This window comes from Microcaecilia unicolor, chromosome 6 (genome assembly GCF_901765095.1).
Source record: "Microcaecilia unicolor chromosome 6, aMicUni1.1, whole genome shotgun sequence".
Classification (NCBI taxonomy): Eukaryota; Metazoa; Chordata; class Amphibia; order Gymnophiona; family Siphonopidae; genus Microcaecilia; species Microcaecilia unicolor.
In genome coordinates, this window is record NC_044036.1 from 242,902,761 (window position 1) to 242,920,737 (window position 17,977).

At 45.5% G+C, this 17,977-nt stretch overlaps 1 protein-coding gene across 4 annotated transcripts in view; it reads left to right on the forward strand.

The window, feature by feature from the left end:
- Nucleotides 1–17,977, forward strand: part of COQ4 (coenzyme Q4) — a 66,986-nt gene that overhangs the window by 42,795 nt on the left and 6,214 nt on the right. For 3 of the 4 annotated variants that reach the window (XM_030206973.1, XM_030206976.1, XM_030206975.1), the window contains exons 5-6: nt 11,420–11,549; nt 12,627–12,720. In XM_030206973.1, coding sequence (XP_030062833.1) covers nt 11,420–11,549; nt 12,627–12,720 — 224 coding nt within the window. Of the gene's footprint in view, nt 1–11,419; nt 11,550–12,626; nt 12,721–12,996; nt 13,023–17,977 lie in introns of all 4 variants that reach the window. The other variant, XM_030206974.1, reaches the window with a different exon arrangement.

Below are 17,977 nucleotides of genomic sequence, written 5' to 3' on the forward strand. Positions count from 1 at the left end.
TTCCACTATCGCTGATTTAGATACGCTACCAGAACAGCTTGCTCTCCTAATAAGCTCTTTGTGCGGCTGAAGTTCGGGAGCTTCTGTTTTTTTAGTCCGCCATTGCAGAGCGTGACGTCACTTCTCAGCCTGCTATAATTTTATGACATTCATATTACAAATGTGTCATCTTTGTATATATTGTGGATATCTGTTCTATATGTAATTTTACTTATATCCATATTTAAATAAACTGTTGCATTTTTGCCACTAAGTAGATAGCATAAAGTCTGTCTATGTCAGTATAACGAAGATACATACCTGTAGCAGGTATTCTCCGAGGACAGCAGGCTGATTGTTCTCACATGTGGGGTCGATGTCTGCGTCGGCCCAGGAATCGGCATTTTGCAAGCAAAATATTTAAAAAGTTTGCCAGAGTCTACTGGCGTGTGTGCAACGCGCACCGATTTTCCTCCCGTCGCGTAAACACGTTCCTCAGTTAAATCAAAAGCATAAAAAGAAACAAATCAACTCCAAAGGGGAGGTGGGCGGGTTTGTGAGAACAATCAGCCTGCTGTCCTCAGAGAATACCTGCTACAGGTATGAATCTTCGCTTTCGCCGAGGACAAGCAGGCTGCTTGTTCTCACATTTGGGGTATCCCTAGCAACCAGGCTCACTCAAAACAATGAACATTGGTCAATTGGGCCTCGCAATGGCGAGGACATAACATAGATTGACCTGAAACCATAAACAACTAACTGAGAGTGCAGCCTGGAACAGAACAAAAATGGGTCTAGGAATTGATAAGGAAGGCTAAGAGGGACTTCGAAAAAAAGATTGCGTTAGAGGCAAACACACTTATAGTAAAAAAATTTTTAGGTATATTAAAAGTGGTTGGACCGCTAGATGACCGAGGAGTAAAAGGGGCAATCAGGGACAACAAAGGCATAGCAGAGAGATTAAATGAATTCTTTGCTTCGGTCTTCACCGAGGAAGATTTGGGAGTGATACCGGTGCTGGAAATGGTATTCGAAGCTGACGAGTCGGAGAAACTTAATGAATTCTCTGTAATCCTGGAGGATGTAATGGGGCAGTTCTACAAACTGAAGAGTAGCAAATCTCCTGGACTGGATGGTATTCATCCCAGAGTACTGATAGAACTGAAAAATGAGCCTGCAGAGCTATTGTTAGAAATATGTAATTTATCCTTAAAATTGAGTGTGGTACTAGAAGACTGAAGGGTGGCCAATGTCAAGCCAATTTTTAAAAAAGGTTCCAGAAGAGATCCGGGAAATTATAGACCGGTAAGTCTGATGTCAGTGCCGGGCAAAATGGTAAAGACTATTATTAAGAACAAAATTACAGAGCATATTCAAAAGCATGGATTAATAAAACAAAGTCAATATGGATTTAGTGAAGGGAAATCTTGCCTCACCAATCTACTACATTTCTTTGAAGGGGTGAACAAACGTGGATAAAGGTGCGCCAGTTGATATTGTGTATCTGGATTTTCAGAAGGCACTTGACAAAGTACCTCATGAAAGACTCCAGGGGAAATTGGAGAGTCATGGGATAGGTAGTGTTCTATTGTGGATTAAAAACTGGTTAAAAGATAGAAAACAGAGAGTAGGGTTAAATGGTCATTATTATCAATGGAGAAGGGTAGTTAGTGGGGTTCCCTAGGGGTCTGTGCTTGGACCGCTGCTTTTTAACATATTTATAAATGACCTAGAGATGGGAGTAACGTGAGGTAATTAAATTTGCTGATGACACAAAGTTATTCAAACTCATTAAATCGCGGGAGGATTGTGAAAAATTACAAGAGGACCTTACGAGACTGGGCGTCTAAATGGCTGATGACGTTTAATGTGAGCAAGTGCAAAGTGATGCATGTGGGAAAGAGGAACCCGAATTATAGCTACGTCATGCAAGGTTCCACGTTAGGAGTCACGGACCAAGAAAGGGATCTAGGTGTCGTCGTTGATGATACGTTGAAACCTTTTGCTCAGTCTGCTGCTGCGGCTAAGAAAGCAAATAGAATTTTAGGTATTATTAGGAAAGGAATGGAAAACAAAAATGAGGATGTTATAATGCCTTTGTATCGCTCCATGGTGCGACCGCACCTCGAATATTGTGTTCAATTCTGGTTGCCGTATCTCAAAAAAGATATAGTAGAATTAGAAAAGGTGCAGAGAAGGGCGGCAAAAATGATAAAGAGGATGGGACAACTTCCCTATGAGGAAAGGCTAAAGCGGCTAGGCGTCTGAGGGGAGATATGATAGAGGTCTATAAAATAATGAGTGGAGTTGAATGGGTAGATGTGAAGCATCTGTTCACGCTTTCCAAAAATACTAGGACTAGAGGGCATGCGAAGAAGCTACAATGTAGTAAATTTAAAACGAATCGGAGAAAAGTTTTCTTCACTCAATGTGTAATTAAACTTTGGAATTCGTTGCCAGAGAATGTGGTAAAGGCGGTTAGCTTAGCGGAGTTTAAAAAAGGTTTGGACGGCTTCCTAAAGGAAAAGTCCATAGACCGTTATTAAATGGACTTGGGGAAAATCCACCATTTTTGGGATAAGCAGTATAAAATGTTTTGTACTTTTTTGGGATCTTGCCATGTATTTGTGACCTGGATTGGCTTGATGGACCTTTGGTCTTTCCCAGTATGGCAATACTTGTGTACTTATGTAGGGGGGTGGAGTTGGATTCTAAACCCCAAACAGATTCTGCAGCACCGACTGCCCAAACCGACTGTCGTTTCGGGTATCCTGCTGAAGGCAGTAGTGAGATGTGAATGTGTGGACTGATGACCATGTTGCAGCCTTGCAAATCTCCTCAATGGAGACTGACTTTAAGTGAGCCACTGACGCAGCCATGGCTCTAACATTGTGAGCCGTGACATGGCCCTCCAGAATCAACCCAGCTTGGCCGTAAGTGAAGGAAATGCAATCTGCTAGCAATTGGAGATTGTGCGTTTTCCGATGGTGACTCCCCCTCCTGTTGGGATCAAAAGAAACAAACAACGGACTGTCTAAAGGGCTTTGTCCGCTCCACGTAAAAGGCCAATGCTGTCTTGCAGTCCAAGGTGTGCAAACTGCTTTCGCCAGGGTGGGTATGAGGACGGGGAAAGAATGTTACTACTACTACTTAACATTTCTAAAGTGCTACTAGGGTTACGCAGCGCTGTACAATTTACATAGAGGGACAGTCCCTGCTCAAAGAGCTTACAATCTAGAAGACAAGTGAACGGTCAAATTGGGGCAGTCTGGATTTACTGAACGGTAAGAGTTAGGTGCCGAACGCAGCAATGAAGAGGTGGGTTTTAAGCAAAGACTTGAAGATGGGCAGGGAGAGGGGGCTTGGCGTATGGGCTCAGGAAGGTTGTTCCAAGCATAGGGTGATGCGAGGCAGAATGAGCGGAGCCTGGAGTTGGCGGTGGTGGAGAAGGGTACTGAGAGGAGGGATTTGTCCTGTGAACGGAGGTTTCGGGCGGGAACGTAAGGGGAGATGAGGGTAGAAAGGTAGTGAGGGGCAGCAGACTGAGTGCATTTGTAGGTAAGAAGGAGAAGCTTGAATTGAATGCGGTATCTGATTGGAAGCCAGTGAAGTGACCTGAGGAGAGGGGTGATATGAGTATATCGGTTCTGGCGGAATATAAGACGTGCGGCAGAGTTCTGAACAGATTGAAGGGGGGATAGATGGCAAAGTGGGAGGCCGGTGAGGAGTAAGTTGCAGTAGTCAAGGCGAGAGGTAATGAGAGCATGGACGAGAGTTCGGGTGGTGTGTTCAGAGAGGAAAGGGCGAATTTTGCTGATGTTAAAGAGGAAGACGCAACAGGTCTTGGCTATCTGCTGGATATGCGCAGAGAAGGAGAGGGAGGAGTCAAAGATGACACCGAGGTTGCGGGCAGATGAGACGGGGAGGATGAGGGTATCAACTGAGATAGAAAGTGGAGGAAGAGGAGAAGTGGGTTTTGGTGGAAAGACGATGAGCTCGGTCTTGGACATGTTCAGTTTCAGGTGGCGGTTGGACATCCAGGCAGCAATGTCGGATAAGCAGGCTGATACCTTTGCCTGGGTTTCCGCGGTGATGTCTGGTGTGGGGAGAGACAGCTGGGTGTCATCAGCATAGAGATGATACTGGAAACCATGAGATGAGATCAGGGAGCCCAGGGAGGAGGTGTAGATTGAGAAGAGAAGGGGTCCAAGGACAGATCCCTGGGGGAACACCAACAGATAGGGGGATGGGGGTGGAGGAAGATCCATGAGACTGAACTCTGAAGGTGCGGTGGGAGAGATAGGAGGAGAACCAGGAGAGGACAGAGCCCTGGAACCCAAATGAGGACAGTGTGGCAAGAAGTAAGTCATGATTGACAGTGTCAAAGGCGGCGGATAGATCGAGGAGGATGAGGATGGAGTAGTGGCCTCTGGATTTGGCAAGGAACAGGTCATTACAGACTTTAGAGTGCTGTTTCTGTCGAGTGTAGAGGGCGAAAACCGGATTGAAGTGGATCGAGGATGGCATGAGAGGAGAGAAAATCAAGGCAGCGGCTGTGAAAGGCACGCTCAAGTATTTTGGAGAGGAAGGGTAGGAGGGAGATGGGGCGGTAGTTGGAGGGACAGGTAGGGTCAAGTGATGTTTTTTTGAGGAGAGGTGTGACTACGGCATGCTTGAAGGTGTCTGGGACAGTTGCAGTGGAGAGAGAGAGGTTGAGGATATGACAGATGAAGGGGGTGACAGTATGAGAGATGATGTTAAGTAAGTTGGTGGGGATGGGATCAGAAGAGCAGGTGGTGCATAATAATAATAATGCACCATAATAATGAAGTAAAAGCAAATGTATGAGAAAAACTAATATATTATGGACTAATGTGCAATATGATATATAAGTGATGTGAATGATGGTCTTTAAAAATGATTGAATCATCATTATAATACCAACAACAAATGTGTAAACTATATATAATATACGATGATGCTCTAACAAGTTCTCAGAACTGTCAATTGTGAATCATCTTTGATAAATGCAAATGAAAAGTCACGTTCAAAATAACCTAGCATCTGTATATGAGTCTACATCCAGAGATTTAACCATAATGTGTCTAAAAAAAATCATGTGCTGCAAAATATATATAGAGGTGCTGATCTTAATCCTTGTAGTAGGAGCAAACAACATCAGAGAGTGATGTGTATACAATTCATTGCTAACAGCAAGGGGCTCCTGCCCAGAAACAGCTAACTATCGTAAATCACATTGCCACTTGAAATGTACACAATCCATTGTAAAGGACAGGGGGCTCCTGCTAAGAAACAGCTGACTATTACAAAACAAATTGCCCCTTGAAATCCCCTGAGGTGTGCTAGCTCAAACTCTATTAGAAATGTGAAGATGTAAATTGACATCCATGAGCAGCATGGCGTCATCCAGTGAGTACTCCTTCCCCCCCCCCCCCTTTTTTGTATAGTTTTAAATGATGGTTTTTATTTAAGATCGTATCACTGTAGAGATTATTTTCAGTAGTATGGGAGAATAAGACCATTTGTTTGTTAGATATTAGTTAGCCCTTTTTCTACCTAAGTTGTCAATACAATGAGCTAAACGCTGTCTGCATGTATCGGAATGCTTATTTAATGCTGCTCATGGATGTTGATTTACATCTTCACATTTCTAATAGAGTTTGAGCCAGCACACCTCAGGCGATTTCAAGGGGCAATTTGTTTTGTAATAGTACATATGTTCTTATCCTGTTGGTTTTTGACAGATTTATATATTTTATGCATTTTCTTATTATATTTTTATATTATATGTTCAAATATTAATTTGATGTCTAATGTTATTTAGATGTTCACTGTATATATTGTATGCATATGTATATGTAAATTTTTATATTATCATAATCTTCTCTGATATATTAATTAATGTCCAATGTTATTTTATAAAATTTTGAATTAAAAAAGCACTTTTAGTGTTTATAATTCATGTTTATGTTTTACACGTACAGTATAATTCATGTTTTATATTTTATATATATATTTTATGTTTTATAATTTCACATATTTCTAATTTTATATGTTTGTTATTTATTATAGCCCCTGATGCAGGCGAAACACGGCCTGTGTCGGGCATTTGTTTCATACACGGTAGCCTCAATAAAGTCTTTTTGGATATTATACTGATCTGCTGGTTTGTTTTCGTTTGACAGGGGGCTTTGACAAAAGCAAACCTCTCATGAAGCGAACAACTAAAGGCTGTCCAGAGATAGGCTTACCCTCTACATGGTGATGGTAGGCACTAATCGCACTAAGATGAACCCTTACTGAGTTGGTTTTGAGGCCAGACTCTGATAAGTGTAGAAGGTATTCAAGCAGGGTCCATGTAGGATAAGAAAGAGGATCTAGGGCCTTGCTGTCACACCAGACGTTCAAATCCCCTCCATTTGAAAGAATAACACTTCTTCGTGGAATCTTTTCTGGAAGCAAGCAAGACTCAGGAGAGACCGTCAGAAAGACCCAAGGAGGTGAATTCTAAGCTCTCAACATCCAGGCCGTGAGAGCCAGAGACTGGAGGTTGGGATGTAGAAGTGACCCCTCGTTCTGAGTGATGAGGGTTGGAAAACAGTCCAATCTCCATGGTTCTTCAAAGGACAATTCCAGAAGAAGAGGGAACCAAATCTGACGCGGCCAGAAGGGTGCAATCAGGATCATGGTTCCGCAGTCTTGCTTGAGTTTCAGCAAAGTCTTCCCTACTAGAGGCATGGGAGGCTATGCATACAGAAGGCCTGTCCCCCAATGTAGGAGAAAGGCATCTGATGCTAGTCTGTCGTGGACCTGAAGTCTGGAACAGAACTGAGGGACCTTGTGATTGATCTGAGTGGGAAAAAGATCCACCGAGGGGGTGCCCCATGCTCGGAAGATCTTGCGGACTACGCCCATGTTCAGTGACCACTCGTGAGGTTGCATGATCCTGCTCAACCTGTCGGCCAGATTGTTGTTTACGCCTTTCAGATAAGAGGCTTGGAGAAACATGCCGTGTCGGCGAGCCCAAAGCCACATCTGGACGGCTTCCTGACACAGAGGGCGAGATCTGGTGCCCCCTGCTTGTTGGTGTAAAACATGGCAACCTGATTGTCTGAATTAAGATTATTTGGTTGGACAGCCGATCTCTGAAAGCCTTTAGAGTGTTCCCGATCGCTCTTAATTCCAGGAGGCTGATCTGCAGACCTCTTTCCTGAAAGGACCAGGCTCCCTGAGTGGAGCCCATCTACATGAGCTCCCCACCCCAGGAGAGATGCATCCATCGTCAGCACTTTTTGTGGCTGAGGAACTTGGAATGGTCGCCCCATGGTCAAATTGGATCGAATTGCCCAACACTGAAAAGAATTCCGAAAGTCGGTGGACAGTAGGATTACATCCTCTAGATGCCCCGCAGCTTGAAACCACTGGGAAGCTAGGGGCCATTGAGCTGATCTCATATGTAGACGTGCCATGGGCGTTACATGAACTGTGGAGGCCATGTGCCCCAGAAGTCTCAACAACTGCTGAGTCATGACCCGCTGAGACGCTCGAACCAGGGACAGAAGGTTGTCTGCCCTTGCCACGGGGAGATAAGCTTGAGCTGTCTGAGTGTTCAGCAGAGCTCCAATGAATTCCAATTTTTGGACTGGGGTGAGATGGGACTTGGGATAATTTATGATGAACCCCAGTAGCTCCAGCACCTGAATAGTCATTCTCATGGACTCCAGAGCACCTTCACCAGTCAATCGTCGAGATAAGGAAACACATGCACTCCCAGCCTGTGTAGTGACGCTGCGACTACAGCTAGGCATTTTGTAAACACTCTGGGCGCATCCTTTAAGTCTAGAGAGCATAGCCAATCGTTTTCCTGAATTATGGGAAGAAGGGTGCCTAGGGAAACCATCCTGATCTTTTCTCGGACAAGAAGTTTGTTCAGGGCCCTTAGGTCTAGGATGGGATGCATCCTCCCCTGTTTCCTTTTGCACAAGGAAGTACCTGGAATAGAATCCCAGCCCTTCTTCTCCTGGTGGAACGGGTTCGACCGCTTGGGCCTGTAGAAGAGCGGAGAGTTCCTCTGCAAGTACCTGCTTTTGCTGGGAGCTGTAGGACTGAGCTCCTAGTGGGCAATTTGGAGGCTTGGAGTCCAGATTGTGGGTGTATCCTAACCGGACAATTTGAAGAACCCACCGGTCGGAGGTTACAAGAGGCCACCTTTGGTGAAAAAACATTAACCTCCTCCCAACCGGCAAGTCGTCCGGTATGGACACGTTTACTGAGGCCAAGCTGAACTGGAGCCAGTCAAAAGCCCGTCCCTTGCTTTTGCTGGGGAGCCACAGTGGCCTTAGGCGCACGCTGTTGACGAGAACTAGCGCGCTGGGACTGAGCCTGGGCAGGCTGCCGAGAAGCAGGAGTGTATGGACGCCTAGCATAGGAATAGGGAGCACTCCTCTTCCCTCCAAAAAACCTTCTAGATGAGGAGGTAGTAGCAGAAGACGCCCGGCAGGAGACAGAATCCATAGCATCATTGTGCTTCTTGAGCTGGTCAACTAGATCCTCTACTTTCTCACCAAAAAGGTTATCCCCCCGGCAAGGAACATCCGCCATCCGCTGCTGGACCAAATGATCCAGGTCAGAGACACGCAGCCATGAGAGTCTGCGCATCACTATACCTTGGGCAGCGATCCTGGATGCTACATCAAAAGTGTCGAACGTACCCCTGACCAGGAATTTTCAACATGCCTTCTGCTGCCTGACCACCTGGCGAAAAGGCTCTGCCTGCTCCGGAAGGAGTGCATCAACCAAGCTAGACAGTTGCCTCACCGAGTTCCGTAAATGGATGCTCATGAAGAGCTGGTATATCTGGATTTTGGCAGCGAGCATAGTGGCCTGATACACCTTCCTCCCAAAAGAGTCCAAGGTTCTAGATTCTCTGCCTGGGGGCGCCGAGGCATAGTCCCTAGTGCTCTTGGCTCTTTTGAGAACAGAGTCCACCACCATGGAATTGTGAGGTAGCTGAGACCTCATCAATCCAGGTTCTCCGTGGATCCGATATTGGGATTCAGTTTTTTTCAGGATCACAAGATTAGACAGAGGGAACGACCAGTTTTGCATAAGGACTTCCTTCAGTACATTATGCAAAGGAGCCATTGCAGCCTCTCTAGGTGGAGAAGGATAATCCAGGACCTCAAGCATCTCAGCCCTGGGCTCATCCTCAACCTCCATAGGGAAGGGAATAGCTGCAGCCATTTCCCGGACAAAGGAGGTAAAGGATAGACTCTCCGGTGGAGAACGTCTCCTTTCTAGTGGAGGGGAAGGTTCAGAGGGAATCCCATAGGACTCATCAGAAGAAAAGTACCTGGGATCCTCCTCTTTCTCCCACAAACGCTCATCTTCGGTATCGGACAAGACATCCCTCAGAGCAGTCCAAAACTGAGCCTGCCTCGACGCTGAGGAATGACGTCCTCTGGCGGTGCCGAGAAGTCGATGCCTGCCTGGACTCCGGCGAAGCTTCCTCCACTGACTTCGAAGGGGAGTCGACCTGGGTGGTAGCTGACACCAATGCCACAGGCAGCACCGAGATCGGGGACTTTACCACAGGCGAAGGGCCAGATGCTGCTGCAGCAGATGGCATGGAAGGCGCAAGCACCCCCGACACCGAAGCAGACTGGCGGAGCAATCCTTCCAGAAGCTCTGGAAGCAGGGCCCTGATGCACTCGTCGAGAGCCGCCGTTGGACAAGGCTGCAGGGTTGGTAAAGGAGCCGGTGGCAGAATCTGTCGAGGCTCGGGAGCAGGTACTGGGCTGCCAGAAGACTGACGCATCGGCACCTCCTGAATAGAGGGGGAGAAATCCTATCGGCGCCAACGCTTCTCGGGTGCCAATTCCCTCGACGCCCCAGAGCTCCCAGTACCGTGTGTTGAAGGAGAACGATGACAGTGCTTCTTTGCCTTCGCTCGACGCCCGTCATCAAGACTCCTTGGTACTGATGAGGACATGGAATCCTCACGCCTCCTTGGGGCCGGGTCTGACGAAAGTCTGTCCCGGGGGGCCTGTATAACAGGAGGCCTCGAGGCAGGTGGAGACCCACTCGATGCCTCACTGCTCCCAGCGCGAATAGGCGTTTCTGCCATTACCTCTGCTCCCGACGTCGATGCTTCCCTCGAAGTTGATGTTGACGCTGCCGACCTCGGTGTCGATGTCGAAGGACCGGACCGAGCCCCAAAAAGCTTTTCTCGTTGGGCTTCTCGAGACGCTTGGGTCCGTTTCTTCATACGAAGACACAGACTACAAGCGGCCGGGCTATGGTCAGGCCCAAGGAACTGGATACACCAGGCATGGGTATTGGTACCTGAGATCATCCAGTTGCACCGAGTACAACGTTTGAAGCCGCTGGGTGTCTTTGTTGACATGGAAGGAAAAACGGCTTCGGCAAAATCAAAAGACGCGATTGTGCCTGTTAAAAGAAAAAGGGGCACAAAAAGAAGGGAACAACCCGACCGCGCAACCTGTTGAAAACAAAGGAAACTTTAAAAGGGGCAAAAATAAAGAAACTACGGGAAGTTTTCTTTTTTTTTTTTCTAAACTAGAATTTTGTAAAAAAGAAAAGAAGGCAAAAGGCCACGAAACAAAGACTCTTTCCCGGCCTGAGAGGAGCGCAGAAAAAACTCTACCACACCTCACGCGGAGAAAAGAAAACTGAGGAACGCGTTCGTGCGACGGGCGAGAAATCGGTCCGCGCATGCGCGCCAGAAGTCTTTGGCAAACTTTTTTATATTTTGCTTGCAAAACGCCAATTCCTGGGCCGACGTGGACGTCAACCCCACATGTGAGAACAAGCAGCCTGCTTGTCCTCGGAGAAATCAAGTGAACACCTCCTTTTGTTATTTGATTTATATAAATATTTGTATAATATAGTGTTTTGCTATCCTTGTACATTATGTGAACACCATTCATTGTTTTATATACATTTTTGTATGTTTATATGTTTTATTTCTAATGTTTAGTTGTACTTTATATTTTGTATACACCTTGAGTTATTATAAATGTGTTCTTTTCTAGACTCCTGATGCAGGTACATTAGCTAAAACACAGTGCTGTGTAGATTCTTTTGAGTATTTTCATGTAATAAAAGTATTCTTATACACCTTCATCGTCCATGTGGTTTCGACTTAAGCACAGAAATCACTTCAGACATCAATATTTGAGGGGCCCCAGTACTGAGCAAACTTTTTCACGCTGTCCTGAGAAGCATAATTTAGCCCTCCCTCCCCTGGACTTTTGAAAAGTTGGTGCCTATGACCTTGGCCATTCAGAACCTGTCCCAGTTTTCTTCAGATCAGAAGATCTGGTATTGTACACTAACCTCACATAATGAACCTGATATGTACATAATGAACCTGAGTGCAGTGCTTTTTGATTCTTAGAAGGTTTCCCCGGACACCAGGATGCCTGTTAAGTTTGTGGATAATGAGGAGCTGGCCTATGTTATCCAGCGATACCGAGAGGTTCATGACCTTCTGCACACACTTCTGGGAATGCCCACCAACATGTTGGGTGAGTCTGGGGCATCCTGGCCAGACAAAGGGAATTTATTAAAGGGTTAACATAGAGACAGAACTGAGATGACATTTATTAAAAATTGGATTCTTACTGGTAAATAAATATGAAGATACTAGATTGCAATGGTAAATTTGAAGTACATTATTTGTAAAAGGATCTCTTAAAAATACTTGCAGGATGCTGTTATTAGTAATTTACTGAAAACTATGGAATATGTAGGATCTGAGCAGAATTGTCTCTCAGTGTACCTATATGCCTGTTTCACATGACCCACCTTCGTGATGCATACACCTTTCTGGTTTGGTTTGCGCCATTGTCAAGTGAAACACATGTGGTTTAAGTGTTCCACTTCACAATGGAGCAGTCCAAACCAGAAAGGTGTGTACAGCGTGAGTGTGGATCATGTGACTGTCATGCTCACAGTTACTGATATTTAGTTACAGTTTTCCATTTTCTAGTAAGGGCAGATGGTAGGAGTCATCTCTTGTTTTGAGCAGCGTGACTAGAGGATCCTGAATCGAACTGCTCAAGTTTTACTTTTCTTCCTTTTAATGAGACACAGACATTGCCATAGGGAGAGATGCTTCACTGGCCTTTCAATATTTTTCAGCAGCCAACATCTGAACTTGTTTTTCTGCCATGTCTATTAAAATGGTTCATGGTATTTGTCATAAAGCACAGACTTAGATCTCAGTAGTTATAGTCTGGAAGAAAGGAGGGAGAGGGAAAGAATGAGACTTTTAAATACCTCCATGACATAAATATACAGGAGGTGGGCATCTTTCAATTGAAAGTAAGCTATGGAATGAGGAGACATACAATGAAAGTCAAAGGGGATACACTCAGGAGCAAACTAAGGAAATATTTCTTTATGGAACTAGTGGAGGACTGCATCTAAATTCAAGAAAGCATGGAACAAGCACAGAGGGATATCTAAGGGAAAGGAAGGAATAAAAGAGATTAGTGGTTGGTATGGATGGGCAGACTGGATAGGTCACATGGTTGGTATAGATGGGCAGACTGGATAGGTCACATGGTCTTTATATGTCATCATCTTCTCTGTTTCCATAGGGGAAGTTGTGGTGAAGTGGTTTGAGGCAATTCAGACTGGGCTGCCCATGTGTATTCTAGGAGCCGCTTTTGGGCCTCTACGGCTGAATTCCAAGTGAGTACTTCTTGCAAAGTTGAAATGGGACATACACATCCAAGGACCAAGTTTCAAATCTGTTTACTGCTGTAAATTAAGCAAGTACAAGTACTCAGGGTTTTTAATCTGCTTTTTCTGCAGACACTTTTCCTTTGAAAATACCATGTGTAGATTAGAAAATATAATCTATGCAAGTCATTGCTTTCCCTTGAGCTAAACACACCCCTGTCTTGGCTACTTTGTAGCTGGTTTGAAGTATGTGCATTGTTAATTCCCATTCTTTCTTTTATCTAGGAAAAAGCTGAGCAAGTTTTAATCAGGTTAGTTGGGTAAAAGGCTTCTGAAAATGTTCCTAAAAATGTCATACCTCTGTTCATTTCAATGAGAGAATAAGGCTCTGCGCTTGAGCTCTCTCCCCTCCCGCCTGCCCATTTTACTCCAGTGCTGTTGGTCAAGAGTTTGTGAATGTCATTTGCACTATTGAAAGTTGAACATTTGGGTACATCATTGGATAAATCAAATGGGGCAGAAAATGGATTGTTAAAATAAAATTCTTTCATGTTTGCTACCCTACGAAAGAGGTGATCAGTGTTAAATTCTATTCTGTTTATTCAATATCCTTCTCAGTGCACAGCAATAAATCAATGCACAAAGTGCAAAAACACATTCTGATCAATATTCAGCTTGCAGCAGTCAGCACTTTTCTAAACGCTGACCGTAGCCAGCTAAATTAGTCATGGATATTTAATGCCAGGCCATGTGTGAGCACCAGCATTTAATATCTGAGCCTGACTAGACCTCTACTGTTCGCCAAAACTTATGCGGGTTCCGGCTGAATATCGTCCAAGACCCGTGTAAATAGAGAACACTATCCAGAAGCTCATCATCCCCCAGAAGTAGTTCCACCTGAGCCCCATTTGGTCTGACTACTAGCCCTGGTAGTCAAGTGGTCCTTGGGGCAGGAGTGAACCCCATTCACTCCTGTCCCTCATAGTGCTTCAGTGAAAATGGCCACCGCAATCTCTCACAGTAGTCTCCCGGCACTAGTAGAGGTCGCAGTGGCCATTTTTGCTGAGGCACCACGAAGGGCAGGAGCGAATGGGATTCGCTCCTGCCCCAAAGGACCACTTTAGCACCAGGACTAGTAGTTAGACTAGAGGGAGCCTTCGGAGGCTTGGGTGGAGGGCAGGGAGGAGTTGCTTCTGGGGGAAGATGAGCTTCTGGATAGTGTTCTCTATTTACACGGGTCTTGGCTGATATTCAGCCGGGACCTGCATACGTTTCGACATATCGCTTCTTCCTTTCCCCAGTTCCCTGTCATTTCAGTCACTGCGATATCATTTCTCACATACAGAGCTACTCCTCCACCTTTACGTCCCTCTCTATCCTTCCTAAAAAGATTATAGCCTGGTATGTTTACATCCCATTCATGGGAACCATTGAGCCATGTCTCTGTGACTGCAACTATGTCAAAGTCCTGGATTTCAAGCGAGCTGACTTTAACAAAATGGGAGAATACCTGAGGAAGGAGCTGATGGGCTGGGAGGACATACGAGAAGTGGAAGGACAGTGGTCCAGGCTGAAAGAAGTAATAAACAGGGCCACAGACCTTTATGTAAGGAGAGTAAATAAAAGCAAGAGAAAAAGGAAACCGATATGGTTCTCAAAGCAAGTGGCTGAGAAAATAAAGATTAAAGAGTTAGCGTTCCAGAAATATAGAAAATCTCAAGAGGAGGAACACAGGGAGGAATACCAGATGAAACTGAAAGAAGCCAAGAGAGAGATACGTCTGGCGAAGGCACAAGCGGAAGAACAAATGGCTAGAAATGTAAGGACGGGAGACAAAAACTTCTTCAGGTATATTAGTGAAAGGAGAAAGACTATAAAGGGAATTATGAGACTAAAAGTTACAACGAAACGCTATGTAGAAAATGATGAAGCAAAAGCCAATTTGCTAAATAGATACTTTTGTTCTGTTTTCACTGAAGAAAATCCTGGGGAAGGACCGAGAGGGACTGGCAAAAGTACACTTGAGAATGAGGTGGATAGAGCACCGTTCACGGAAGAGAGTGTGTATCAACAACTTGGAAAGCTAAAGGTGGACAAAGCCATGGGACCGGACGGGATCCACCCTAGAATACTGAGGGAGCTCAGAGAGGTTCTGGCGGGTCCTCTTAAAGATTTGTTTAATAAATCCTTGGAGACGGGAGAGGTTCCGAGGGATTGGAAAACGGTGGAGGTGGTCCCTCTTCACAAAAGTGGTGATAGGGAAGAAGCTGGAAACTACAGGCCGGTAAGCCTCACTTCGGTTATTGGAAAAGTAATGGAAGCCATGCTGAAGGAAAGGATAGTGAATTTCCTGGAAGCCAATAAGTTGCAAGATCCGAGACAATATGGTTTCACCAAAGGGAAATCGTGCCAAACGAATCTCATTGAATTCTTTGACTGGGTGACAGGAGAATTAAATCAAGGAAATGCTATGGACGTAATCTACTTAGATTTCAGCAAGGCTTTTGACACGGTTCCCCACAGGAGGCTCTTAAATAAACTAGACTGGCTGAAGATAGGACCCGAAGTGGTAAACTGGATTAGGAACTGGTTGACTGGCAGACGCCAGAGGGTGGTGGTGAATGGAGTTCGCTCGGAGGACGGAAAGGTGAGTAGTGGAGTGCCTCAGGGATCGGTGCTGGGGCCGATTCTGTTCAATATATTTGTGAGTGACATTGCCGAAGAGTTACAAGGTAAAGTTTGCCTTTTTGCGGATGACACCAAGATTTGCAACAGAGTGGACACCCCGGAGGGAGTGGAAAACATGAAAAAAGATCTGAAGAAGCTAGAAGAATGGTCTAACGTTTGGCAATTAAAATTCAATGCGAAGAAATGCAAAGTGATGCACTTAGGGAGTAGAAATCCAAGGGAGATGTATGTGTTAGGTGGGGAGAGTCTGATAGGCACGGACGGGGAGAGGGATCTTGGGGTGATAGTATCTGAGGACCTGAAGGCAACGAAACAGTGCGACAAGGCGGTGGCCGTAGCTAGAAGATTGCTAGGCTGTATAGAGAGAGGAGTGACCAGCAGAAGAAAGGAGGTTTTAATGCCCCTGTATAAGACGTTGGTGAGGCCCCACCTGGAGTATTGTGTTCAGTTTTGGAGGCCGTATCTTGCGAAGGATATTAAAAAAATGGAAGCGGTGCAAAGAAAAGCTACGAGGATGGTATGGGATTTGCATTCCAAGACGTATGAAGAGAGACTTGCTGACCTGAACATGTATACCCTGGAGGAAAGGAGGAACAGGGGTGATATGATACAGACGTTCAAATATTTGAAAGGTATTAATCCGCAAACGAATCTTTTCCAGAGTTGGGAAGGCGGTAGAAAGAGAGGACATGAAATGAGATTGAAGGGGGGCAGACTCAGGAAAGATGTCAGGAAGTATTTTTTCACGGAGAGGGTGGTGGACGCTTGGAATGCCCTCCCGCGGGAGGTGGTGGAGATGAAAACGGTAACGGAGTTCAAACATGCATGGGATATGCATAAAGGAATCCTGTGCAGAAGGAATGGATCCTCAGAAGCTTAGCTGAAATTGGGAGGCGGAGCAGGTGGGGGGAAGAGGGGTTGGTGGTTGGGAGGCTAGGATAGGGGAGGGCAGACTTATACGGTCTGTACCAGAGCCGGTGATGGGAGACGGGACTGGTGGTTGGGAGGCGGGAAATACTGCTGGGCAGACATATACGGTCTGTGCCCTGAAAAGGACAGGTACAAATTCAAGGTAAGGTATACACATATGAGTTTGTCTTGGGCAGACTGGATGGACCATGCAGGTCTTGTTCTGCCGTCATCTACTATGTTACTATGTAAAGAGGAGACATCATAGAGAACCTGAAAAAGAGTGGGAAACTGGAGGCAGCAGGTAGATTAATAAAAAGAGGAGATTAAGGGAGACTGAAATGGAAGCACAAACTCTCAAGGAGAAGGCTGACATTTGTCTGAAGCACTTGAACAGCTAGACAAGAGCAAAAACAAATAGGTAACTTCCACCCTGTTTATGATAGCAATGTGAAAATAATTTGTACTCGGGAGTGCAAGATTGTTTTAAATAAGAGTTCGGAGTCCGAGAGCCAGGTTTCACAAAGCAAAAGAAAATTCAGTTTGCGATCTATAATAATGTCATGAAGTAGAGGGGACTTATGACACAGAGCTGTGCAAGAGGAAGAAAGAACTGTATTTGCAAGAGACAGTAATAAAAGAAGAACACCTTGTGAGAAATAGGAGGAAATGCCTTGAGGGGAAGCAATGGTACCAAAGCACCAGGAGATTGGAGGAGTCAGCCAGGCTTGGAGTGAGATAAGAACTGAAACAAAGACGGCAATCCAGCGGAGCACAACATGCTCCTTTGCCTTGCTGCTTCCTCCCCCCCCCCCCCCCCCCTCAATGTCATGGTCTTTGTTCACAAACAGCCAGGATCTTTCTAACTCCTTAATAGCCCGGCAGTGAATATAGTGGTCAGCTGGCAGAACTGCTTTAATTGCATTTCCAGAGGCCAGTCTGTATGCCTCTTAGATGAGCAGTAGATACTGCCATACAATAGCCTCCTCCTTTTCCAGACATTGTGAGCAAGATAGATGGATCTGGGCCTCTGTCTCATATGCTCAAGTAGACTACATGACTGCAAACTTATTAGACACAAGAGATAGTGGAACATCTTTTTGGTTACATAAGAATAGCCATATTGGGTCAGCCCAATGGTCTATATAGCACAGTATCCTGCTTCCAGCAGTGGTCAATCCAGGTCACAAGTATCTGGCAGAAACCCAACTAGCTCCATTCCATGGTTGGAAGGGTCAAACAAATCAATCTTCTGCCCTGCCCCTAAGCTCTCTAGTAGAGAGTTGCACGGGGACAGAAATCTTACCCATCCCCGCCTGTCCTTGCTGGAATCTTACCCGTCCCCACTGGAATCTTACCCATCCCCGCAAAAATTTAACCCATCCCAACCTGTCCCCACCCGTCCCCGCAAGAATTTAACCCATCCCCACCCATTCCCGTAAAAATGTAATGGTACATAAAAGAAAATTCCAGTCAGCTCCCTCAGTCTGTCTCTGGATTTGAGCTACAGCACTGTAGGCAAGGAAGGAACGGAAGTTGGAACTTGGAACACTCTGGTGCGCACATGTAAGATTTGTCTCTGATTCACTGGCATTGTGTGTTGAGAGGTCGCCACATGCACGCGCCAGTAGGTCAGGTGACATCTGATTCTCGTGCCTGTGTCAGAGCT